Here is a 26327-nt window from a genome sequence, read left to right as displayed (position 1 = left end):
ACCCTCTCCCAGACTCCTTCAGTCCCCATGGAGTATACAACCCTGGCCACATAGGAATCTCCCAAACATCCAAGTTCAAGGCGTGCTGATTAGAGTAGGAAACCAAGGCCAGCCCACAAGCACTCACACCTCCCTGGAAGCCCATCGGGGCCATGCGTGGTCCCGAGATGGGGGCAAGAGGAAGGGTCTACCCCACTCCCCATGTAGCCTCCCCAGTCTTAACAGTTAAGTGCTGTGGTGGTAGAGACGAGGATTTAAGTGTACCTATGATGCGATGCTCTTGTATTCATCCGATGTCAGAATCTTCCAGACCCAGCTTCTCTTCCCACCAAGCCTCATCAGCTTGCTCCCCTCCCCACTGTCCCCCAACATCTGTCTACAAGGCACCCAGAGAAAGGGGTCACCCACAGGGCGGGCTGCTGTGCTTGCCCAGGCTTCAGGCTGTACCAGGGCCCCTTGTGCTTCCCAAACAAGGCCACGCTGTGAGCAGGCACACTGGGCACAGATGTGCAAGGGCCGCCCGGGGCCCTGCCTCCCCTGTGCCAACTGCAGCTGGTCCCCAGTGTCGACGTCCCCCTCCCGGGGCTCCCAGCCAGCTGCTTCCTCAGGCGGCCCTGGCAGCAGGCTACCCTCCACCCTGGCTCTGAGAAACATCTCTCCGGAGGTCCCTGGGCTCTAACCATATGCCTTTCAGAGCAGCTGGGGGAAGGAGAAAGTTCTGGAGCCACTGCCCTCAGCCTGCTCTGCTGGCAGCCCAGGACTAACACCAGGTGTGGCCCCACAAGCCGGCCAGCAGGCACTCCACACCCCCCACACCTCCCTCCAAAGGCTATCCCCCAACTCCCTGACGTCAGCCCCCATCTTCCCAGGGAAGTGCTCCCTCCACCGACCCCTCTGGCTCCAGCTGGACTCGTGAACCTCTGTGGTCAGTGCCAGAGGATCTCCACGTGATATCCAGGGATGCCCACTTGGAGGAGAGCCCTGGGTGGGCCCTGAAGAATAAGAAGGAAACAGACCTGCCCTATCTCATTGACAAATAGCAACTCTGAGCCCTGGGGAGCCAGGTCCAGGCGGTCCCCTAGGAGGAAGAGGCTGAGCCATCTGGAGGACCCAAGAATGGCTCCAAGGATCTGAGCTGGATTTAAAACACTTGGGTGGGTGAGAGTGTGAGTGAGCCCTCCAGGGCTTCACAAAGAGGACAGGGCCAGGGATGCCAGACCTGAAGCTGAGTGGGCCCAGAGGGGCTATGTAAACTGGGTCCCTGTGAAAGCAGGCGACAGCAAGGCAACCCACCCCCTCTCCTAGGGCCCACCCCCAGAGGAAGGCGTGGGGGACTCGTGTCCTTGAAGCCCAAACTCCCCGCCATCCCTGGCCCCAACTGGCGCTGGCGCACTAGGCTTGGCGTTCCCAGAGGAAGAGCAGGGCTCCCCATGCTCAAGCTTCACTTCGCCTTTCCCAGGGCTCCTCACACCCCGCAGCTTTCTGAATTCACTTCCCTGAGAAGAGTGATCCTCACTTAGTGACCCCACCCCCAGGCCCCAGTCACCCCCACACACCAATCAAATCCAGAACTGTCCAGTTGCCCTAACTCCTAAGGGAGGGTTACCCTGAACCTCAAACGAGACCTCATATTTGCCCACTCCTGCTTCTACCCTCGGCCCCTGAGAAGCTGACCACACCACCCAATCTGCGGGCAGACAGAGCACCAGCTCAAATGACCACCCATATCCACAGCCAGGGAGCCAAAAGCACTGGCTATCTTTAGCCCTAGCCTCACTCCCCAGCCGCTCTGGGCAAGGATCAGTGACTGCCTGCCAAAAGCCAGGGAGCCAGAGGGGACTTCAGTGTTCTTCTTCAAGCCTCCACTTTGAAGGTGAGAAAACCGAGGCCCAAGGGGCGAGCGGTCACCCAGAGCCAAACAAGCCGTCTCTGCTATGGGCTTTGAAACACCTCCCATTACTGGCCTCGGGGGACAAGCAGCCATGGGGGCTCCCAACCCTGCTCTGAGGAACCCCTCAGTTGAGCCTCTCTGGCAGGTGAGGGTGACTTGGCCCTGGGCCCTCTCCCAGCACGCACACTTGCCCTATCCCAGCATGCCCTCTGATCCTCTCCCAGCATGCTCCCAGCCTTCCTACCATCATGCTCCCCGGCCTTCTACCATCATGCTCCCTGGCCCTCTCCCAGCATGCTCCCTAGCCCTTTCCCAGTATGTTCCCCGGTCCTCTCCCAGCATGCTCCCTGGCCTTCTCCCAGCATGCTCCTCGTCCCTCTCCCAGCATGCTCCCCGTCCCTCTCCCAGCATGCTCCCCGGCCTTCTCCCAGCATGCTCCCTGGCCCTCTCCCAGCATGCTCCCCAGCCTTCTCCCAGCGTGCTCCCTGGCCTTCTCCCATCATGCTCCCTGGCCCTCTCCCAACTGCTCCCAGCCACGGGCCAGTGAGCTGTCAGAGTTTTTCAAAGGAGGCCCCTTCTCCCAGAGGTTCCCTTCCAGCCACAGAAGCATTGGTGGGTATCTTCTGTGCTTTCTGAGGCCTCAGATGTGGACCAGGAGTAGGAAGAGGCCTGGTCCCTCCCAGCCCCCAGTCTAGGCCCACCAGCCCCTTTCCTAGCAAAGCTTAGATCTTGACCTCATTGCCAACACCCATGCCCACTCCTGTGGCCTCTTCTGGCCTCCATTCCTGTCTGTCACTCACTGGGACTGGTTTGCAGAAGCCACAGAGCCATGGCCCAGCTCTCTGTCCCTGCTTCCTTGGCCTTTCCCAGGGAGGAGAGAATCACCAGAGTCATTTCACTCCCAACTTCTACTATCTTCAGATACAGTCACCAAAGTGGCTTATTCTAGACTTAGCAGATCTGAGGGGGGAATGTCTCGAGCACAACCCAGTCAAGGTATTTAGGGCCCTTTGGGGTCAGGACATCCTCCCTTGGATAAAACCACTGCCCCCCAGGCTGTCCACATAATTAAGGCCCTTCTGTCACCAGCCCTTGGTCTATAAAAGAAAATGCTAAGGATGTCCTTTAATTCATTTGCAGTTTTTAGAACCAGAGAAGTATGGGTCTGAATCCACTCCCAAAGCTGGATGGCCTTGGGCAGATTACCCAACTTCTCTAAGCCTCAACTGCTTCATCTACGAAAGGGGAGCACTGATACCAGTTGCCTTACAGGGGTGTCAGAGGGATCCACAAGCCATCTACAAATGGCCCGGCCTGGAGCCCACCACTCAGCCAGGCACAGTCGACACTCAGCGGGTACCCAATCAAACCCAGTCTGCTCCGCTCCCGTATTAAACCTTGCAGATACCACTCTCCTCACAGGACACTTCTAGAGAGCCCACCTGCCTCGACACTGAAGGTTGCCCAGAATCTGGCCGTGATCTAACACTCACTCCCACTCCTACCCCGCCCCACCTTACATCTTACCTAAAGTAAACCCCCACACTCCCCCTCTTCCCCTAGTCCATAGCCAGTGCCAGTGCCCCCTCCTCCAAGAAGTCTTCCATGACATGCCAGCCCACACTAATCCCTTCTCAAGCTCTTCTACTCCACAAATTCAGCTCTTGACATTTTCCACCTGGCAGGCACAGTTCCATTTTTCACAAGCTCCCGAAGGCCAAGGGCCACCCATACTCACCAGCTGCTTGTTGAAATTCTGGACACACTGTTCAAACTGCTCATCCTTCGTCTCATCCGCCTTCCCCAGTTTCTGGAGGACCTTCCAAGGCAGAGGGAGAAGGGAAGAATGTTACACTGAGAAGGAAAGTAGCCAAACCAAGAGCACCAGATCATCAATACCACAGACTCCTCTCCACCCCAGCAGGGTTCTGGGAGGGCCATGGCCAGGATCATCCAGCCCAGGCCACCAGGACCACCAGAGGTCTTGTGGTTGCTGTGACCCCCAAGGGCCTGAGGGACTGAGATCTCTCCCTCCTCTTCTCAGGGCTCACCCATCTGTCAAGAGGAGGAGCTTAGGACAGGCTTGCTGTAGTGACAGAAACCAGGAGTACGAGGGGTTGGGTGCCCCTCCCAGCTGATATCACACCGCAGCCCTGGCTGCTACACCCCAACCTGGCAACTGAAAAGTGAGCCAAACACCAGGGGGCCGGCGGGGGTGGCCCCACCTCCCCACAGGACTCCATTTCTTGGGCCCACTGCTCACAAATCCTAGAGGGAGGGGCAGGGAGGTAATCACTCCAGGACCAGGAGGGAAGGGAGGGCTGGCGGAGGGTCAGGCTCTTGCTGTCACTAGGAGTCAGCTTCCAATCTGCCTAGATTTCCAGTTGAGACCCATTCTAGCCCATATCTAGACGCCCTCCCACTCCTGTAACTGACACCAGCACACACACATTCATGCACACAGAGGCACCCAAAAGCACGTACACACGGGCTCACAGACACACACCCTATTCCTGACATCTCAGAGGCTGACTCTCCCCTCGATGAGTCACGGCTGTCCCTTCTTGGCGGTGTCAAAGAGAAGAAGTGGCAGGCACAGGTGGGGAGATGGATGGGTGAAGGCAGAGAGAGACCCAAAGTCTGGAGAGGGAGAAAGCTCTAGAAAAAGAAGAAAGTGGACCAGGAGCCTGAAAGCCCTGAGCAGAAGGGCTGGCCCACCAGGTTCTCCCAGACTCCCATCTCCCAGCTCCCGCTGCCTCCAACTCCAGAGTTCTCTTTGGTTAGAAAGAGAGGGAGTTTAAGAAGCAAGGATGGGTGAGGGCAATAGGGGAAGAGCAGAGAAAAATAAGAGATGGGGTACAGATTAGGCAGAGAGAGGGTGAGGTGTGCAGGGAGAGAGGGAGGCAGAGGCTCCCCTCCACAGGCCTGGGCAGGCACCTCCACAGGAAGCAGAAGGAACAACATGGAGATGATGGTCAGCAGAGAGTGACCAAAACCCAACAAGAATAAGAAGGAAGCACATGGCTCTGGTTAGGGGTGGCAGGTGGAGGAGAAAAACAGGTGAGCTCCCAGCAGGGATGAGCTCAGATGGGGTTGGAACACCAGGTCAGGGTCCTGGACCGAGGGATGCCCGGTCTCAGAACAGAGCCTAGACCCTCCCGAACCCCGACTGACCCTAGGATGGCCTGCGCTGCCCTGCTCCCCCTCCCCCACCTGCCCAGGAGCCACAGCGAGGCCAGTCAGCTCTCTGACCCTCTCTCTCATCGTGTAATGAATTTGGCCATCTCTTGCCAGGCACTTGCTCTGTGCCCTTGGCATCTCTACTGGGGAAGCAGATCGATCAGACAAGGGTCCAGTCCCAAGACAGAGGGAAGTACATGAGACTGTGGGAGCCCAGGATGGAGATCCTATCCAGCCTGGGTAATCAAGGAAAACTTCCTGGGAGAAGTGGCAGCTCAGACTGAGAGGAGCGCTGGCAGCAGGAGGCAGCAGAAAGATGAGGTCCATTGTTAGGGAATTTTAAGACACTCAAGGTGACTCGAGGTCGCACAGGAGGGAGAGGGAAGGCGGTGGGGAGCAGTGCACATTGGGGAGCGGCCCCCAGTAACCCTGTCAGGACACTGTCCATCAGGCAAGGGCAACCGGATGCCAAGTGTGGCAGTGAACTGAGGAGAAAAGCAAAACCAAACCACCATGAGCAAGAAAACGGGCACTTCCCTCAATCTGGGCTCCCCCTTCCCTTGGCAGCCACATCCGGCCGGCCCCATGGGAACAGGGTGGAGCTTCGGGGGTGCCTGGCCCACCTGACACTGGGCATGGGCAGGTGACTCACCCCCATCCACGCCAAGGAGAGAAGTGGACCACCAGGCGGGAAAGAACTTCCAAAAGCCAGCACGGCCCACCGGAGCAAACCAGAGGCTCCTAGGGAGCAGAGCCCGGCCGGCCTTCAGGCAGGGGGACTGGGAGTGACGCTATCTGCCCACTGCCTCTCCTTCTCCCTGCGGAGATGCTCACGATCAGCGGAGCTGCCAGTCCCCTCCCCGCCATCGGGGTCCCGAGGAGGCCCAGATATCCACACCTGGCTCCAGGCATCAAACACAGCCGCGTGGCTCACCAGCCAGCGGTAGCTACCAGTGAGACCTTCAGGCCTTGAGAAAGAGGCCGGCCATGGTGACATGCCAGGCAGTGAGAAGAACCCTGAGAAAAGGGACTCTTACTGTCTCTCTGAATCTCAAGCACCTTGTCAAGAAACAGAACATTAGCGTCCACCTTAAGGCTCACGTGAAACATGTCTCCACATCTAGCCCATAATAGGTACTCAAGTACAGGGCTTTCAGAGCTGTCTTTACACAGCTGAGGGCTGGGCCTGACATGAACCCACCCTCCTAGTCCATACTGATGGCATCCCAAGATGCCAGACAGAAGGCAAGTATGCACACTCTGTACTCGAATACATAGGCAGGCAGGTGCACACAGCCAACTCCTGTTTATCCTTCAAAACCTTGCTCAGGCGACATGTCCTCTGAAGCTGCCCTCTCTGTCCTCCCCCGACTCTACCACTTAGGGCCTGGGACCAGCTCTCCTCATTGCCTGGGGGTCTGCCTCTGGCCCCACCAAGCCTGCACAGCCTGAGGTCGAGGACAGTGTCCAGCTTTCCTGCGTCCCCAGCTCACTAACAGGGCTGAGCACAGGGTCAACACACAACACGTTCTCATCTGAGCTGTGAACTTTGAGGTCAGAGTCACAACCTAGAACAAAACAGCCCATCTCTCAGTTTCCTGTTACGTAAAATGAGAGGGTCTATATGGAGAACTGAGAAGGCAATGGCAACCCGCTCCAGTACTCTTGCCTGGGGAATCCCATGGTTGGAGGAGCCTGGTGGGCTGCAGTCCATGGGGTCGAGAAGAGTTGGACATGACTGAGCAACCTCACTTTCATTTTTCACTTTCATGTACTGGAGAAGGAAATGGCAACCCACTCCAGTATGCTTGCCTGGAGAATCCCGGGGCAGGGAGCCTGGTGGGCGGCTGTCTATGGAGTCGCACAGAGTCGGACACGACTGACGTGACTTAGCAGCAGCAGCATATGGAGAATACTTGACCTGACACGCAGAGAGCTCACCATGAAGGTAGCCATTAGGATCAGGGGTTAGAACTGGCATTCACACGAATCTGAGGTCTGGTCTCAGAATCTGGGGAAGCAGTTGGCTCCAGTGGATCCCACTGGGCCCTGCAGGATGCTGCAGAGGGGGATGACCAGCACGGCTCTGCGTGAGCTCCAGCCAGCTGCTCGCCTCGCCTCTGATAGCTCAGTGCCCACCTGTGCCACAGCACGTGGAGGCTCAGGCCTTGTCTCCTCCTCACTGTACCTGCCTCGCTCCACAGAAAGGAGGACGAGGGCACACACCCTGGGGCCCTGTCCTTGGGGGAAGCCCCCAATGTGGCTACAGGGGGGAACAAGCTGGGCACCACCCACCCCAGGACAGAGACCGGGACTAAACTTGGCGCAGTGAAACTCCACAGCCCTGACGGCTACCTGTTTCCCACCCTCCGGAGCATGGCTCCTGCTGCACCCCAGACACTGGGAAAGAGGCCCTTCCCACTGGCCCCTGGGGCACCTGGACCCCACCGTATCCTGCCCTGCCACCCAACAGCTGCTGAGCCCTGCCCAATCTGTCCCCACACTCAGAGACCACAAGGCAGCTCTGTCCAGCCGCCACCAGTGCCCTCGCCTGGGACACACACACATGATCAGAGCCCTCTCCATGCCAAGAGGGGAGCCCTGGCCACAGGCCTGGGGGACACAGAGGTCACACTCAGTGCGTGGGGCCACCCTGCGTGGAGCTCAGCCAGCCACTGCGAGCAGCGGGCGGGCCACCGGGGTTCAGGGGATGCCTGATGGCTGAGCCATGTATTGGAGAAGGGGCAGGAGTCAGGTGAGGAGGGGGCCTGGAGGCAGTCAGGCTTCCCAATCCCTGCCTGAGGCTACAGAGATCTGTGGTGGGGGCGGGGGCGGGGGCAGCAGACACCCCTATGTCACACTAATCTCGCATGTCTCCCTTGTAATAAACAAAGGGACAATGTGACAATGTGACAGAGGACAGGTCACAGCCCCACCACACCAAGGTGGGAGTTGCTCAGCCCAAGCCCAGCGCAGTCCGGGAAGCTTTATCGGTGGCCCTGCTCCTCTCATCACATCCTCAGTGCAGCCACGGACAAGAGGGGCTGAAAATCTCGGTAGGACCAATCCCCAGCAGGGCCAAGTGAAGGAAGCTGTTGGCAGAATGAGCCTCCTCCTGACAGCATCTGCGGGTCGCCCTGTCAGAGCCTGGGCTGTGACTCAGGCGAGGCAGGAGGCCCGCAGGACACGGCTGAGCACCTCTGAGTACCAGGGCTCAGGGACAGCTTCCTGCCTGCCCCTCCCCAGCCCCTCACAGCCCAGAGGCCTCGGTTGCGGGGTCTTCCCAGGCCCGCTCCTCTGCTCCTGGCCAGCCAGTGAGCCAGGGGACAGGCCACCCATGGTGACAGCCTCCACACAGCTGGGCCGCGCACCCAGCCACCAAATCCAGAAAGGGTGCCCAGGGCCAGTGTCCTTCAAAACAGGAGCAAGTTATCACTCACTGCTGACCCAGCATAGCACTTTACAGGCCCCACACACTCCTCCTCCCAGCTACGGTCTCTACTTTCGTGGGACAGACGGCAGGCAAATCAGGCCACCTAGGGCCTCACACTCAGAAGCAGGCAAAGGGCTTCTCCCAAGCTCCAGACTGGAAGAAGGGCACCCAAACTGGAGGTGGGGGGGGCACCCAGCAGACCTGGCCCTCTCCACGCCACCCCAGCTGGGCCAGCAAGGGCAGGGGAGCACGCCCACAGGCCCTCACCCCTAGGCTGACCCCAGGAGCCCTCTGGGACCCCTCTTTCTCCCCAGAGCGCGGCCAGCCCTGTGTAGGAACACATGCCCACATCTGAGCATGTGGCACAAAGTAAGAATAAGCACTTTCTAGAAGCCAAGGTTGGGGAGAAGAGCGGAGCCCGGAGGCCCAGGAGGGAAACCCCGGACAGGAAAAGCTCTTCTAGCAACCAGCAGAGATGAAGGACCACCCCCATCCAGCACCCCCATTCACCCTCTCTCTCACACACACACAGACAGGTCCCCCAGCACCCACCACCCAGCGGCCGAGACCCCAGGGGGCCTTCACCTTCCTCATCATCTCCCAGCACCCCAAGGTCTCGGCCTCAGTGGAGGTTGGTCGCAGAGCGAGCTGCGCCGGGCGGCTGGGCGTCACTGTCGTACTTCCTCCTCCCCCGCCAACACCAGAGCCTGCGGTCGGGACCACAGCAACAGGATGCACGCCCTCACAGAGGCTCCCAGGTGGGCAGGGGCACACAGACACACAGGCCGTCTGGGTGACGGGTGGGCAGGTGGAAGGCTCGCCTTTCCCACGGGTCACACAGCTGGGATCCCTGTGAAGGGAGACACCTCAAGAGGCAAGAGGGGCCATCCGAATTGGACCAAAGGCCACCTGGTGACCGGAGCTGTCCCCTCCTTGTAGACATGCCAGGGTAGGGCACTCCGCCCCGACTGCCCACAGCCTCAGGGTCTCTGGCTCACTCCCTGACATCTGAGGGGTCCCCCTGTCTCCTGCCCACCGGCTCAACCCTCCCGCCCACACACAGTATCAGCCATGCCCCAGAGCTATGCTCCCAGCTGGCCTCACAGTCCTCCTGCCCAGATGGTGCCCAAGGCACCTGGCCCCCATGATGGACACTCGGTCCCACACTCCTCCCAGCTTCCCAGTAACCCAGGAGCCAAGTGGGCAGGGCCTCAGCAGAGCCAGGAGAGAGTGGGGAGGGGTAAGCCCCAGCCCACCAGGCACTGCCACATTGCATAGGCCCCCTCCCCAACTTCTAGTCTGAAATATAAACCTTATAAACTGCAAAAGAAGTTGAAAGAATAGTACGATAGACTGCCATCTGTCCTTCCCTCAACTCACCAATTGTCACCATGAGGCCACCTTTCCTTTCTCTCTTTCTCTCTATTTAAATAGTTTGGTTCGTTTGTTTTTATGTTAGCCCAACCCCTGGAAAGGAGCTGCAGACATCACGACCCTTCAACCCAGTCCTTCACCCCTAACTACTTTGGCACATTTCCGAAGAATAAGAATATTCTCCTAAACCCCCGTAATACCAGAGAACAGCCAGTGTTCACTCTTAACTTATTACTATTATCCAGCACATGTCCATGTGCAAACATGCCTAGTTGTCCCCTGCATCTCCCTTATGTTTGGGTTATTTGCTTTTTGATCTGGGATCCAAATGTGGTTCACACACTGTTTTTTAAATTGAAATATAGTTGATTCAATCCTAAAGGAAATCAATCCTGAATTTTCATTTGAAAGACTGATGCTGAAGCTGTAGCTCCAATACTTTGGCCACCTGATGCGAAGAGCCGACTCATTAGAAAAGACTCTGATGATGGGAGAGATTGAGGGCAGGAGGAGAAGGAAACGACAGAGGACGAGATGGTTGGATGGCATCACTGATTCAATGCATATGAGTTGAGTAAGCTCCGGGAGATGGTGAAGGACAGGAGCCTGGCGTGCCGCAGTCCATGGGGTTGCAAAAGAGTTGGACACGACTGAGCTACTGAACAACACAAATAGTTGATTTACAATGTTGAGTTAGTTTCTGCTGTACAGTAAAGTGATTCAGTTATACATATATATATGATTCAGTATATATATATATGGAGAAGGCAATGGCACCCCACTCCAGTACTCTTGCCTGGAAAATCCCATGGACGGAGGAGCCTGGTAGGCTGCAGTCCATGGGGTCGCTAGGAGTCGGACACGACTGTTTAACTTTCAAGTAGACAACCTGAGCGACTTCACTTTCACTTTTCACTTTCATGCATTGGAGAAGGAAATGGCAAGCCACTCCAGTGTTCTTGCCTGGAGAATCCCAGGGACAGGGGAGCCTGGTGGGCTGCCGTCTCTGGGATCACACAGAGTCGGACACAACTGAAGCGACTTAGCAGTATATATATATATATATGATTCGGTATATATATGTATATGATTCAGTATATATATACACACATATGTTTCGGTATATATATACATGATTCAGTATATATATATACACATACACGCACACACACACATTCCTTTTCATACTCTTTTCCATTCTGGTTTATCACGACATATTGTGTAGAGTTCCTTGTGCTATTCGTGCATGCATGCATGCTCAGTCTCTTCAGTCGCGTCTGCCTCTGTGCGACACCATGGACTGTAGCCCACCAGGCTCCTCCATCCCTGGGATTCTCCAGGTAAGAGCGCTGGACTGAGTTGCCACGTCCTTCTCCAGGCAATCATCCCAACCCAGGGATAAACCTGCATCTTTTGTGGCTCCTCCATTCCAGGCAGATTCTTTACCCACTGAGGGATGGCCCTCTGCTATACAGTAGGATCTTATTGTTTACTTATTCTATATATAATAGCTGGCCTGCTAACCCCGAGCTCCCGGTGGATCGCCCCCTCATGCCCCTCAGCCTTGGAGCCACGAGTTTGTTCTCTGAGTCTGTTTCTGTCTCACAGGTGGGTTCGTTTGTGTCGTATTTCACATCCCATACGGGTGATGTCACACGGTATCTATCTTTCTCTTTCTGACTTACTTCACTTAGCATGCACACTGCATTGGGTTGTGTGTCTCCCGTCTCCTCTAATCCAGAACATTTCCCCACACCTATTCACTGTTCATATTTGTTTCTCTTTCATGGTGTTGACACTTTTTTATTGAACCATAGTTGATTTACAATGTTCTGTTAGTTTCAGGTGTACAGCAAAGGGATTCGGTTGTAAGATATATATATATGTTCTTGCTCAGATTCTTTTCCCTTATAGGTTATTACAAAATATTGAGTATCGGACCCTGTGCCAAACAGACATTTTCTTTAAGCATGCAAACCAGTCCCGTGGAGCATGACCTACACTCTAGGTTCATCTGCTCACTTCCTCGTGATTGAGTCCAGATTAAACATTGTTTTGGCAAGCATACTTCAGAGGCAACGTGTCCTTCAACAGCAACACCTCGGAGCGTCTCCTGCTTCCGGTGCTGAGCTTGACCACATGCACAGGTTGGGCAGTGTTTGCCAGACCTCTGATGTGACTAAGGTGACTTTTCTCTAGGTAACTAACCAGTCATCTGAGGGTCGATATATCATCCCTGCATAAATGTTTACAGCCCATAACTTTTTACCTGATGCCTTTATGTCCATTTAATACTCTACCACTCAAAGTGGGGTCCATGAACCAACAGCATCACAGCCCTTTGGTAATCTGGTAGAAATGCAGAATTTCAGGCTCTGCCCTGGAACTGCTGGATTTGACAATGCATTTTGACAAGACCCCTTATGCCCTATGTGCAAATGAAAGTCTGAGAGGCTCTGCATCTCTCATCTTTGCCGGGACTAACTGTTACCGAGGGCTTCTACCCTCCTCCGTATTACCTGGTGTTCTATACAGGTCATGTCTTTATAGGGACATCATTACGGACTCTCGCCTCCATTTTGCATTCAATGTTTTATAGTCTATTACTATCATTATTCTTTTTGATGTTCAAACTGTCCTAAATTTGGCCAGTGGGAGCCTGAGGACGTGTCTCCACTAGTCTTTGGGCATGTCCTTGTTTCCTGACACTGCGAGATGCTCCAGGCTCAGGGGGGTGTGTAGGGGGTATTGTAGGCCCTGGGCCTACAATCAGCCATTTCTCAAAGAAGCCCGGGTTCCCTTTAAGGAGAGGCGTGTTCACTGCTTCTGGGCGTCCTATTCCTGGTCCTTTCTTGCCAATTTTATGCCTGGCCTCCTCTAAGTACTCTCACCCCTACTTTAGAGATGAGAAAAGGAAGGAATTTGGCCACAGCTCGACCCCAGGAGAGTCTGGTAGCTTTGTGGTTGCCGAGCAAGTGCGGCTCAGATCTCATCTGCTGTGGCAAGGGGGCTGGACTCAGGGCCCTAGCAGCTGCCCTCTGGGTCCGTCACTGTGTCATGGTTGAGGCCACACTGCCTGCTCACTGACCCCTGGGGATGCAGAGGCGCCTCTGGCCCAGGCGGCTGGCCTGGCTGACCCGTTCTGGGCACTAAGCTGCAGTCTGGGTCCCTGGGCCTCTTCCTCCAGCAGGCCTTGGCACCCCTATTTTGAGTGAAGAGACTGTGGACAGGCCAGGACTGGACCCAGGGCTCCTGACTCCAGGGTCCTTTTCACTGAATGCCACTCTTGGGGTACGGCTCTTGCCTGCAGCCTGGCTAGTGACCGCACCAGGGGGCAGCTTCATCTTGTCATCCAGCAAGGAAAACTCTGCGTCTCCCTCTGAGGGCCCGTGAGCTCACTCACACGGACATGTTGGACATCTCTGCCACCAGAGCCACAGTATTTAGGCCTGAGACTGGTTATCTGCTGGCCAGGGTGACACAGTTCGCAGCCTGGGAGCTGTCGCTGTGCCCTGGCGTTGAGAGGGTATCAGGCAGAGAGGGGCTAGATTGAGGGGCCTGGCCTGCCTGGCCCAGTTGTGAACGACAGTGGGGAGAAGCAGCTCAGGCTTCTTCTGCCCAGGAGCAGAGCCCAGAACACACGACTTCCAGAAGGCACAGCAAGAGGCCTGGCCGATAAGACTCCTCAGCCCTCCTGCGGTGCCAGACTCAGCCTGTCGACTTCCCAAAAGGGCAATGACTTTTTAAGAAAGATAAATGTTAAAATGCTGGCCTTGGGCAAAAGGCAGGAACAGCATTCCACCCCCAGGAGGCAAGAATGTGCCCCCACGTAGGCCCACCAAGTGGGCCTGTCTGCACCCTCACGTGTCCATACTCTGGTGCTCACCGACCTGTCTGCACAGACACACACATGCTCCCTGACACAGCTCCTGCCCACGACCCTTCGGTCGATTCCAGGCACAGTGGGAAGGTGGCAGGAACCATCCAGAAGCCACAGAGCCAGGCGAGAAGCTGAGTGGAGGCCAGGAGACAGTGTGGAAGAAGAATCCAGAATGCAGAAGGGAGCTGGAGAGAAAACCAGAGAAAGAGAAAGCAACAGGCTCCCAGGGGAACCAGCCGGGCTCCTGGCTCGGAAAGGGCCGGCTCTGGGCAAGAGCATCTCAGAGGAGACGGGGACCTTCTGACTCAGATCCCTCTTCCTAATCCAGTACACACACAAAGCTGTCCCCAAGAGAGAGACGCCTCCCCTGATTCCTCTGCACCCCATCCTTGGACCTCCATCTTCCCAGGCTGGTGGCTAGAAGGTGGTGACCATCATCCCGCCTTCCCCTTGGGGAAGTGCTCTGAGCTCAGCTCACACTCTTGAGGGGACCCCTCACCATGGGATGTCACCTCTCAGCCACCGACCTGCCAGGGAAAGCTCCCCTTGGATTGCAGCTGCTCCTCCTTCAAAGCTCCACAAAAAAATCACATTGCAAGGCACAACCCCAGGGAGCTTGCACCAAGGATTCACCTTGAGGGGGCTCAGCACCCTTGACACTCCCTTACAGGTGGGCTCATATCACCAGGACATCCAAAGGTGTGACTTTGGGTGCTATTTTACAGATGAAAAAACAGGTTCAGAGGGATCGCTCAGCTAAAGAGCGGCAGAACAAGGACCCCAGGCGGGATGGATTTCTACGCCCAGATCCGACTGATGATTCTTTTTTTCTGCCAGGGGCTGCAGCTCGCAGTTTGTGCTATCTTAGTTCCCTAACCGGGGATCAAACCCAGGCCCTCAGAGCAGTGACAGTCCTAACCACGGGAGTGCCAGGGAATTCCCTCAACTTTTGATTCTTAAACGGGGATGACAGGCAGCATGTCTGCCCACTCCAAAAATTCCTGCCCCACCTGCGTTCCAAAGATTTAACTGGTGAAGAAACCACTTTTGTGCCGTAAGCAACAAAGACCGTGTATTAGAATGCAAAGTGTGCAAGGATTTTTGCAATGAAATATAAAACTAAAAACAATCTTTCCAAGTCTCATCCACCCTGAATCTCCAAGGCCTCACCCCACAGTAATCTTTTTTTTTTTTTTCACAAGTCCTCGTGTTCTGGAAGTCACTGTCCCCTGACACCAGTCCACAGAGATTCATCATCCTTTCCCGTGGGCCCCTGGTTAAGAACGGCTGACCTACTGAGGAAGCCAAAGGGCCTTTCTTGGGAGACTGTCACTCTAAAATTATCTCCTTCCTCTTTTAGTGATTTTCCCTTTCCTTTTGAAATACTGGTGAGAGTAAACAGTGATGTTTGGTTTCCTTTTTTACGTCCTTAACTAGTACGTAAAGACCTGGCTGCCACGTACGTCTGTCCCGCAACAATGCCTTGAAATACAACTGCTTGGTCAAAAGCAGCCTCTCCCAGCCTCCCAGCCAGGCCCCTGGGAAAGGTAGGGACTGGGTTCAGGGGGTGCTGCACACCCTGCACACCCACTGCCAGGTGGAAGGGAAGGGCTCTGACCCCAGGTAAGAAGTTTCCAGATGATTCCAGCTGGGAAACCCTGCCCTCCTCTCCTTTCTCCCCCCTCCCCCTCCCAGGAAGCCTGACATTCCAGCCTGTTCAGCAGATAAGCTAGTGGCTAGCAGCCAGAGCAGGGCCACCCAGACCCCAGAGGAAGCTAGGGTGGGCTGCGGGGGGTGGGGGAGGCTGGAACGGCTGAGAACAGAGGCAGGGGAGCAGAGGGGCAGGGGCCAAAGTGGGGAAGGGGTTGGGAGTTCTGGGAGGGGGCTGGGCTGGGCCAGTGAGGTGAGGTGGCACCCACAAAGCAGAAGTAGTCGCTAATCCACAGGCATCCCAAGAGGCTGCCAAGCATTTTCTAAGAGAGGGAGGTGTTCAGATGAGGAAACTTGAGGCCTACCATCCCCGGTCCCAGGGTAAGTAAACAGGATCTAGAATCTGAACACAGCCATCGGTTCCCAAACCCAATGGCGCAAAAGGAGCCCCTTTCCATGCGTGGGAGCCTGGGGAGGGGGGATCAGGCCAAAAGGGGTGCCCTAGAGCCCCAAGGGGGTGCAGGAGAGGGCCCAGGCTTGGTTGTGACTGGCTTCCTCCCCTCAGGGACCACCCATCAGGCTGAGTTCATTCCTAGATGTCAACAGACCCAGAACCTCCAGGAGAGGCCTCCATGAGGACAGGAGGGCTTCTGGAAGGGCCAGGGCCACCCAGAGCAGAAAGCCACGTCCTTCAGCACTCAGGCACCACCCTGCCGTCCAGACCCCACCCTTCCAGCCGTCGCCCCACCTGACCCACACTCCAGGGGGACAAAGGAACTTTTCACCAACCTCTCGGGATGGGCCCAGGCTGCCCCCTCCTCACTGCCCCCTCACCCCCCACCATCCCCACAGTTTTGGCCTTCACAGGGAAGGGGAAGTGGAGTCCCCACCCCTGGGCTCTGGGACCTGCCCCTAGGCAGCGAGGGCTGGGACTGGAGCTGAGGCTTCGTGGTCTGCGACACCCTCCCCCAGCTGCCCGGCTGTGCTCTACAGTGAGCAGAGCAAGGTCTCTGCCCTGGAGGGGTCAGTGCTCCAACGGAGCCATGTCCAGTGGCAACCGAACAAAAACACCGCAGGGCACAGAAAGGGTGGGGCTCAGGAAAGTGGCCTCTGTGACCCGATGAAGGAGAGAGCATGCCAGGCAGGGGGCACAGCATGTGCAAAGGCCCTGGGGTGGGAAGAGCAAGGCTAGAGTGTGAAAGAGGACAGGAGGGTGGGCGGAGGAGGAAGATGCCCAGGAACACAGGAGTTGAGGCCTTTGCACAATTCCTCAAGCAATCCCCTCTATAACCTCACAAAGGAAGTACTACTGTTACCCCACTTTGCAGATGTGGAAACTGAGGCACTGCCTTAAAAACTCCACAGGGTCACACAGCCAGTGAGCCTGGCTCCAGAGGCTGTAACCACTGTATGAACTGCCTTGGCAGCCAGGGCAGGGCCATGGGGCTTTGAGACTCCAGCGGGGAAGAGGAAGTCTGGAGAGCTGTGCTCTGACTCACAGTTTTAAAGTCCCAGGCTGCCATGTGCAGACAGACTACAGAGCAGGTTGGAGCACGGAGCCCACTTAGGTGACTGTGATGACCCAGGTGAGGCAGTAATGGCTTATGGCCGGGACAGGACATGGTGAGGAAGGGTCAAGGATAGGCTGACAGGGAGAAAAGTGAGGGGGACAGCGGGTGTGAGCAACAAGAGGAAAGGAACCTGAGCCACCCGAGTTGGGAACACCTGGGGGTCACTGTGAGCTGGATGTCCCCAGAGATGTTGGGAAGGCAGGTGGGGACAGGCAGCCAAGGCAGGCCCACCACTGGGCTCCTGAGGCTCCCCTCCTCACCCACTACCCCCTCAGTGGCTCCCACCCCTGGCAACCAGCTCCATATCTGGTCTGGACAGTGAGTAAGAGAAAGGAAGGAAAGGAGGGCCCTCTGGACCCTTTCTGATGGGGAGAGTCGAAGGGGGGCCGGGAGACATAAGGAGCAGGTCCAGGCTGTGTACACCTGGGCAAGGAGTTTCATCTTTCAGAGCCCTGAGTCTCATCAGTAAAACTGAGCCAAGACCTCTCCCTCAGGAAGTGTGAGGATGAACTCGGGCTGTGTAGGTTAGAGGGCCTAGCATAGAGTGGGGGCTGGCCTCCCCCCAACCCCCGCCCCCCGCCACCTCTTGACCCCTGATGACCTAGGACTGTGCCCACCCAAGCCAGTACGCTCTCCCTAACCCCTGTCCCTCCCCAGCCCAGCCCACACACATGCCTTTCCGCGCTGGTGCCTGGTGCCCCGAGCTCCCCATGACTCATCCAGGCTTACATGGGAGACAACTCGCCCCACCGCGCCCCACCTCCCGCTCCTGGCCCCACCTCCCTCAGCAGACTCCCCCTCTGGCTCTGCAGGGGCCCTGACAGCAGCCCCACCACCATGACCCTGCTCCTGAGCCCAAACAGCTGCTGGAAGTTCTGGCCTCTGACGCCCTGCAGCAGCCACCACACGCGGCCCTAGGGCGCCCTGATCCCTAACCTCCCACACTGAGCCCGGGACACAGCCCACGCTACAGAAGGGCCAGGGAGGGCTCCCAGCCAGGGCACCCCAGATAGGAGTTCCACAAGCCCACCCGCTGGCCGCTTGAGGAGGGGCTGGATGGGGCTGTTTGAGGACACCGCAGCCCTGCCCTCGGCCCAGCCCTCCAGGCCACCTGTTGAGAGATGTCAGCACCACGCCCCCCCCAGAGCCACTGCCGGCCCACCTGTCCCCTCCATGCAAGTGTGGGTGCTATTCTCAGCCCCAGGCAGGCGCCAGGACGCCGGCCATCAGCAGAGGGGTGGAATCTGCCCCTCTAGCCCGGCCACCTCCCACCAGCCCCTCATCAGCTGCTTCCTGGGCTGGGTGAGGGGAAAGCCCTTGTGAAGCAGCAGCAAAGCAGGAGCCCACCCCCAGCTCAACAGAGCACGGAGCCAGAGCCTGGGGAGGGGAGGTGAAGGTCCTGCCTCCACGCACCAGCCTGGGGCCAAGTCTGACCCAGGAGGGACCACGGGCACCCCCACAATAGTCATTAAGAAATTTCTTCCCCACTGATGCCAGGCCAAGTCACCTCCTTCCTGCCACCTCCTCCAGGCAGCCTTTCCTGATCTCACCTCAGGCACATGAACGCACTCAGGCCTCTAAATGTCCTCAGCCCTTTGCCTATGTCTGTTCAACCTAATGTGGAACCAGGCTATTCCTTCATTTTACCACTCGGAATCGTCCATAGCCACATCTGTGAACCTGGAATGATTCACAAGTACCTAAAGGACATAAGCCGTGGTGTTTTTTTCCCCAACACAGTATTGCTATTATTTTGCTTATTATTGTTATTTGTGTCATTCACAGGAGCTGATGCCCAGAGTCAGCTTTAAATAGTTCCACCCAGTCCTGCCAAGCAAAAGCGCAGTCACACACCCCACCCACGACACTGCAGTGGGGAGGGCCACCACCCCTCCCCACCCTCGGTCCTGCGGTCACTCCCAGGCCCTTGGCTGCCCAGGGGGTGGCCCCAGTGGCTCCCCTATCTCTGCCCCTGGGCTGATTCCAAGTCCCCAGCACCTGTGAGGACCCTCCACTTCGCAGATGTGGTGGATCAAAGGGTGGGGACTCACTGGTTCTCACTGGTTCCGAACAGGGTGGTCCTCTCCCAGTCCAGGGCCAATCCCACTGCTTTCCCCTGGTTGAGGGTGGGGGAGCTGGAGGAAGGCTGGGAGGGGGCTGATAGGGAGCACAGACCAAGCAACGGTGATGAGCATGAGAAACAAGAGCGGCCAAGAAGGGACGGGAAGCTGGGCGGTGCCCCTGCCCCTGGCAGATGCAGTGACTGTTCAGGGCACCAGGAGGGCTTTTCCAGGTTCTCTCCTGCTAAGCCTGCACCACTGTTCTTGGGCTGGTGGGGAGCAGAGAAACATGGTGGGCAAAGCGAGGCCTGAGGGGAAGACCCTGGTCCTCCCAGCCCAGCAGACGCAGGAAATCAGCACACAGTGGACAGGAGCTGGGGTCTTCCCTCCCAGCCTAGAGACCACAAGGGACGATGAGGGGGCTGCCAGAAGCCTGGGCAGTCACCACTCAGGGTCCCATCTCTACCCTCAAAGTGGAGAGGTGAGGATCAGCTGGACGCAAAGGGCCCCTGCATCTCTGACTTATCAGGACACAGGCCGAGCATCAGCCCTGGAGTCTATCTTGCAGTCTAGAGAGGTCCTTGGGGTGAGACCACATCCCTCCCTAAGAGGAGGTGAGGCAGCGTGGACGGGGAGGGGTAGCAGAGGCCAGCCCCATGCCCCACACACACACCCACCAGAGAGCACTGGCCCCCAAAATCACAGCAAACACCAGCTCACCCCCTGGGCCCACTGCTGACCTGGCCCTTTCTTCCCCCAGGGCCCTGTTTCCCAAAAGAAACGCAGTTCAACAGTAAGGGGAAGCTAAGCTGCCAGAGTCACCAATTCTAAAAAAAAAGACAAAATCACAGGGAAGTGCCAAAGAACAGAAAAGAGTGGAGCAGGGCATGGCTTGGGGTGAACATCCAGGGCTAGATCCCTAGCCAGCCCATGGTATGACTCTGGACACTTGCGGAGCATCTGAAAGCTGGAAGGGACTCCTGCTACCTACAAGGAACTCGGGTCTGGTGTGGGGAGGTGCTGAGCATGAGGGGAAGGGGTCCAGGTGACACCTGGCCCCTGCCAGGCCCCCTCTGGCCCTCCCTCTCTCTTCTTCCCCCACGGCCTCACCATCTGGATCCCAAGCTGAGCCAGCACACCTCCGCCACTGCTGGGCCCAGGCTGGTCCAGACTCGGGTGAGAAGGTCCAGCAGGACCCGCAAGCAGAACGCCCCACGCCCGCTAAGGCGCCTTACACCCCCACCCCAAACTCCAGTGTCCTACGGCGTGAAATGGAGGCACGTGGCCCCCATTAAACCCTCACACACAAGAGCACCGAGGCTCAGAGCGGACACGTAACTTGCCCAAGGTCAAGGCCTCGGGAGGAGCAGACCTGGGACCTGAACGTGGGCTTTCCACCCGCCACACTGTGTGAGGTACTCTGCTAAGGCTTTCCCAGCCCTGGGGCACAGAAGCCCCTCACCCCAACTGACTCTGCGCTAAGGGCCTACTATGCGCACTTAGGTGCAGGGTCACAGACTCCACCGTCCAAGGCTTGGGCCTAGCAGGGGGCACTGTCACCCCGTTTTATGGAGGAGCAAATCGAAACGAGGAGGTCAAGTAAGTGACCCAAGTCCCCAGCGGAGGGGAGGGGAGGGGATCAGAAGTGATGTGCGCTGAGAGCCGCCCCACACCCAGGCCCCCACCAACCACCAGGCTCCGAAGAGCCCTGCGCTGGCTGCAGGCTGTGGGGAGGCCTCCCCTGGTCTCTCAGCGCACGCAGCAGGACAGGGTGACCTGAGAGTGCAGTGACTCAAGTCAGGACGCAGGCACCGGCTTCTGGCCCGCTGCTGACCACGGGCTTCCCACGGAGCTGACTCAGCTCTCCCGCAGGCCAGGCAGCCCAGCACCCACACCTCAGGGCAGCGTCCCTGCTGTGGCACCAGGCCGGCCCCCAGCTGGCCCACCAGATCCAGGGCAGCACCACGCGCAGCCCACTGGAAGGGCCCTGACCCCTCTCAGCAGTGGCCTGCTCCAGGCCCACGGTCCACTCCATCAGGAGGCCTGGGCTGGTAAACTTGGGAAGACGGTGACATTCCAGCTCAGCCAGGCCCACTTCCAGAGCAGACTGCTGCACAGAGCCCACGGTGGAGATACACACACACACACACACACACACACACACTCACTCACACACACACACACACACACACACACACTCACTCACATACACACCCTCACACACACACACTCACACAGACACCCCCACACACACATTCACACTCACACACACACACACTCACACTCACACACTCACACACACACACTCACACACACACACACACCTCACACACACACACTCACACACACACACTCACACACACACACACACACCCTCCTGGCTTAAGCTGTATTTCAGGAGAACATTTTCACCTTGTCCCAGGTTCAGCAAATGCAGCCAATTAATTGCGGATTCTGTTTCTCAGTTTAGATCAAGATTCAGCTTGTATTCCTGACCACTAATTCGTCCTCAAGTGTCCCTCCCCTCCCCGGCCCTGGGCCCCCCAACACTCCCCCCTTGCCCGCGCGACTCCGCACCCTCCCCAACTGTTTTCCCACACAGCTTTGGCGTCTGTGCCTGGAACTCTTTCTACTGAGGCCCCTAAGGAGTGCTATGCCAGCCCTGTCCACATCCGACGTTGACCTTCTGGGGTCCCCGTGACTCCTCTGTGAAGCCACGTTCCCCCACCACCATGGTGGAGTCATAGGGGAATCAGGGGCCATGTGAAAAGCTCCAAGGTGGCTTTTCTGCAGGGTCACCTTCTCCTCCAGTGTGTCAGCCTCCTCCCCAACCTCCTCCCCAAACACACACACACACACACACACACACACACACACCCCTTCCCCCAGGTGTTTGCCCCACAAAGGCAGCCCCACACACTGGCTTTCATTTGAAAACACTTAGGCATTTATATTTGCACTACAATAATCTATTTCCGGCATCATCCAACCACCTTCTCCCCCATTCAGGGATGGGGGTGCTAGCTCCCAGGAAAGGCCAGCCTGGGGCCAAGTCGGAGAACAGAAGGGGGAAAAAAATCCCAGGGCTTGCTTGAGCTCCAGTGTTCTCACCTCCCCAGTGGGACCATAATCCAGTCCTGCCGACCGCACTGGTCACTGAGAAGAACAAACGAAAAATGGCAGGTGGGAAGGCTCTGAGTAAACCCACGAAATGCCGCAGAGATGCTCTCCTGTCCTCCCTTCCAGAATCATCCAGACCCAGCTGCATCCAGTAGAACTCTGTTCTGCCAGGGGAATCTCATGCTTCCCCGTTCCCAGATGAGCAACTGAGGCTCGGCGGCCAAGGCAGGCTTCCACCCAGGTCTCGAAGCTCCGGCTCTCCTTTAGCTGCGCCTCCGGCTCCTCAAATGAATGAGTGAATGAGGGACGGGAGACCCCTCAACCCAGCCCATCTGGAACCGATTGCCCTCCCCTGCCCCAACCCGCTCAATCAAGCTCTGGCTCAGGGGGCGCTTTGGCTTCCCTCCTGTAGGAGATGACACCACCCCTCCCAATTTAGCGTTTTCAGACTATACAGGGAAAAAGGGAACAGAAACTGCACTGCAGTTCAACTTCAAGAATCTGTTCATCAGCAAAGAGAAACAGCTCAAAACACAAAAGCCAGAACGGCCCCTACCTGTGGGTTCCCAGGGGTTCCCCAAGATGCTCCCTGGAACAGAACCTGCGTGTCCACCCCAGCAGGCCCTGATCATATCACATCCTCCTGGACTCTCGCCACAAGTCCATGGGCAGGAACCCCCGTTTCCACTTACAGAGGAGGAAACGCGGGCTCAGAGAAGGCATGAGTGCCCAGGACCCCAGAACAGGCGGGTAGTTCCTGGGGTCAACCTCCTTCTTCCCCTTCCCTTGTTCAATCTCTCTCCCTGACTCTTGCCCACCTGCCAGGGGCCCAACCCAGGTCACCATCTTCATCCACCTTATCACCCACATCTGGTCCCAAGGTAGTTGTTGATAGGCTGGAGGGCATGTCTTGAGAGAGGTGATGCTGCCTCAGAGCAGAAAAGTGGGGGGTGGAGGGCCACAGGGGCCGGAGAGGGAGCAACAGGGGTCCCCTAGAGGGGCCTCTCCGGCCCCGCCCCCCGGGGCCAGGTCTGACCTCAGCACCCAGTGCCGGGCCTTGGCCCGCCCAGGGCTCCAGTGTGCTGGCTGCAGTCCCGGGGAGAGGCTGAGCTGAGCACGGGTCCAAAGAAAGTAGCAGCAGCTGTTGGAAAAAGGGCTGGCTCTCCGCTCACTCCAGCCCCCTTCCGGCTGCACAGCCTCTGCAAAGCTCCTCAGGCACAGGCCTGGGTGGAAACCCGGACCCCTCACTGGCCAGCCGCTCGTCCTGAGCCTCATCCTCACGACGTGACGTTACTGTCGTCCACTCCTCACCCGGCCATCTGCGCTCAGAGCCAGGATCCCAACCAGCTGGCATGACCCCTCACCCCCTGAGGACCCAGCCCGGCTCTGATCCAGGACCAAGGGGGTCCCCACTTGGCCATCTGGTCTGGTCTCAAAAGGCGAGTGCAATGGAGTGCCTGGCCCTGGGGGTGAGCTGACCCACTGACCCCTCACAGCTGTCCAGCTCTGCCAGCTTAGCAGCGTCATCCCCTCCAGGGTGCCACCCTGGGGCCTTGAAACACAGAAGGGCAGGTCTGCACGCAGTGGGAGGGAACGCAGGATGTAGAGCAGCCTTCTGGGAAGGCCCCGACCCCAGCCCTGACGTAGTGGACTCCAGGACGGCAGCCCTGCCTTCCTGGGCACAGCTGGATTCTGGCTGCCTAAGGAGGGCAGGCCACTTCCTCCAAGCAGTCTTTCCTGACTGCCCAGGCCTTATGGAAGGCGCCGGTGCCCTTCCCCCAGCTCTCCCCAATGCTGCGGTGGGCACGGAGTGTGGGGCTGGGAGCTCCTTGAGGGCAGGGCCCGTTCCCCTCCTCTGAGTGACCTCAGAACCAGAGAATGACAAGGGGGAGAGAGGCGACAGAACACCAGGAGTGAAGCAAGGAGCGGCAGCAATATCCCTAGGAAGGTGTCCTGGGGGCTCCAGGATGGGAGGGCAGGCCTTGCAGGGGCCCTGAGAGCCCCAGCCCAGCCCGGCTGTGACAGCAGTGGCGAGTCCCTGCCCCCAGCGCTGCGGCCGCTGGAGGCTGCTGCCTGCCGTTGGCTGCCACCCACTCACTCCCCAGCCGCTGGGGCTCAGTTCCCACCCTGCTGCAGCCTGCACACTGCACAGGCTGCGGTGTCTCCAACTTGCATCCACCCATCCACCGAGCCCCTCGTCTACCGAGCGGGGCCAGCAGCAGGGACCCAGCCCATCAGCACAGGCTTGGGCACAGCATATGGCAGTCACTCAGTCGTGTCCAACTCTTTGCAGCCCCATGGACTGTAGCCCACCAGGCTCCTCTGTCCATAGGATTCTCCGGGCAGAAATACTTGAGTGAGTCGCCACGCCCTTCTCCAGGGGATTGTCCCAACCCAGGGATCGAACCTGGGTCTCCCGCATTGCAGGCAGATTCACTGCTGTCTGAGCCACCAGGGAAGCCCCTGGGCACAGCATAGGGGGATACACATGACCCCGCCCAAGGGCACCGTGGGCAGCACCAAGGTCAAACCCCAGCACCAGGCTCCAACCCCCACTGTCCATCCAAGCTGTGGGCTCGCTCCTACCCCGTCTGTGGTGGCCCTGGGACCTGGGTCACAGCCTGGGCCCGAAGGTGAGGTCCAGGAGGCCGGGGGGTCTGAGCGAGGCCATGAGTCTTGGGGCCGGCAAATCACAGAGACCCTCAGGTCAGTGAGTCCCGGGACCCCGGTCACCCCAAAGCTTTCTCATATCGGAAGAGATGACTCAAGCCAACCTCTCTTTGGCAATTGGTCTAAAGCCAAGGAGGGCTCCCCAGCAGGGCCCCAGCCCACTCCTAAGAAGGCCAGCATCTAGGCCCAAGCCCTCAACCCGTGGCTCAGGTCAGCACCATCACAGCCCGGAGACTACTGTGGGAGGGAGTTCTGTGTTTGATGCCCAGGCCCCTGGGGATGCCCTGTGCCAGGGCCATCGTATGCCCCCCGAACCTGACCCCAAGACCTGGACTCTGACACCCCTTGTGCTCGCTGGAGGCGTGAAATCCTGCAGCCACATCGCCCCTACCCCTCCCACCCTACACCCTGAACCCACAGCCTCCAGGACCTCTGCCAGCCATCAACCTGTCTCCATCTCCCTGAAGAATCCGGGCATCCAGGCAACACGGATGCACTGAGCGCCTACTGTGCGCACAGCTGGGGGCACCGTAGTGACTGCAGCAGACAGCACCCAGCTGCACAGAGCAGATGTTCCAGGGGCTTGCGGAGCCACTGCCGAGCTTCGAGCGCGGACCAGAACAGCCAACCCACCCCAACTCCTGGCGGCCAGTCCACAGGGTAGGCAGCAAACTGCCCCAGGGCAGGAGGCCCCAGACATTTAGATTCCACACCAGGAAAATCTTCTCAGCTTGCGGGGGCAGGGATCAACATCATGACTATTTCCTCCCCAAGAACATAGGGAACAGCCAGTAGTACCATCATTTCATGAGAGAAACACTACTGCAAAAATATCAACAAAGTAGGTACAATCTCAGGATAAAGTGTACTCCTTTATATTGAATAAAGTAGACACAGCCTACATATCTGGGAATACACACACACACACACACACACACACACACCACCACCACCACCACCACCATTTGTCCCCCCTTGCAGGAACTCCTGTCCCTAGACTTGCCTCACAAAACCCCAGGCTGTCCCCTCACCTCGTCCATCTGTTCTAAGTCGCTTTAGTCATGTCCGACTCTTTGTGACCCTATGGACCATAGCCCACCAGGCTCCTCTGTCCATGGGACTCTCCAGGCAGGAAAACTGGAGTGGGTTGCTATTTCCTTCTCCAGGGGATCTTCCTGAATCAGGGATCGAACCCGTGTCTCTTATGTCTGGCAGGCAGATTCTCCACCACTAGCACCCAAGGCTGGAGAAGGCAATGGCACCCCACTCCAGTACTCTTGCCTGGAAAATCCGTGGACGGAGGAGCCTGGTAGGCTACAGTCCATGGGGTCGCTAAGAGTCGGACACGACTGAGCAACTTCACTTGCACTTTTCACTTTTATGCATTGGAGAAGGAAACGGCAGCCCACTCCAGTGTTCTTGCCTGGAGAATCCCAGGGACGGCGGAGCCTGTTGGGCTGCCGTCTATGGGGTCACACAGAGTCGGACACGACTGAAG

General features: G+C 57.6%; 1 protein-coding gene across 22 annotated transcripts in view; it reads right to left on the bottom strand.

Moving 5' to 3' along the window:
* BIN1 (bridging integrator 1) overlaps positions 1-26327 on the bottom strand; it is a 56924-nt gene that overhangs the window by 23404 nt on the left and 7193 nt on the right. For 21 of the 22 annotated variants that reach the window (XM_061432522.1, XM_061432491.1, XM_061432361.1 and 18 more), the window contains exon 2: positions 3630-3710. In XM_061432522.1, the coding sequence (XP_061288506.1) occupies positions 3630-3710 (81 nt within the window). Of the gene's footprint in view, positions 1-3629; positions 3711-9089; positions 9173-26327 lie in introns of those variants that run through there. The other variant, XM_061432549.1, reaches the window with a different exon arrangement.

This window comes from Bos javanicus, chromosome 2 (genome assembly GCF_032452875.1).
Source record: "Bos javanicus breed banteng chromosome 2, ARS-OSU_banteng_1.0, whole genome shotgun sequence".
Lineage (NCBI taxonomy): Eukaryota > Metazoa > Chordata > Mammalia > Artiodactyla > Bovidae > Bos > Bos javanicus.
The sequence above is the reverse complement of the archived record's forward strand: the minus strand, read 5'-3'. Positions and strand labels throughout refer to the sequence as shown.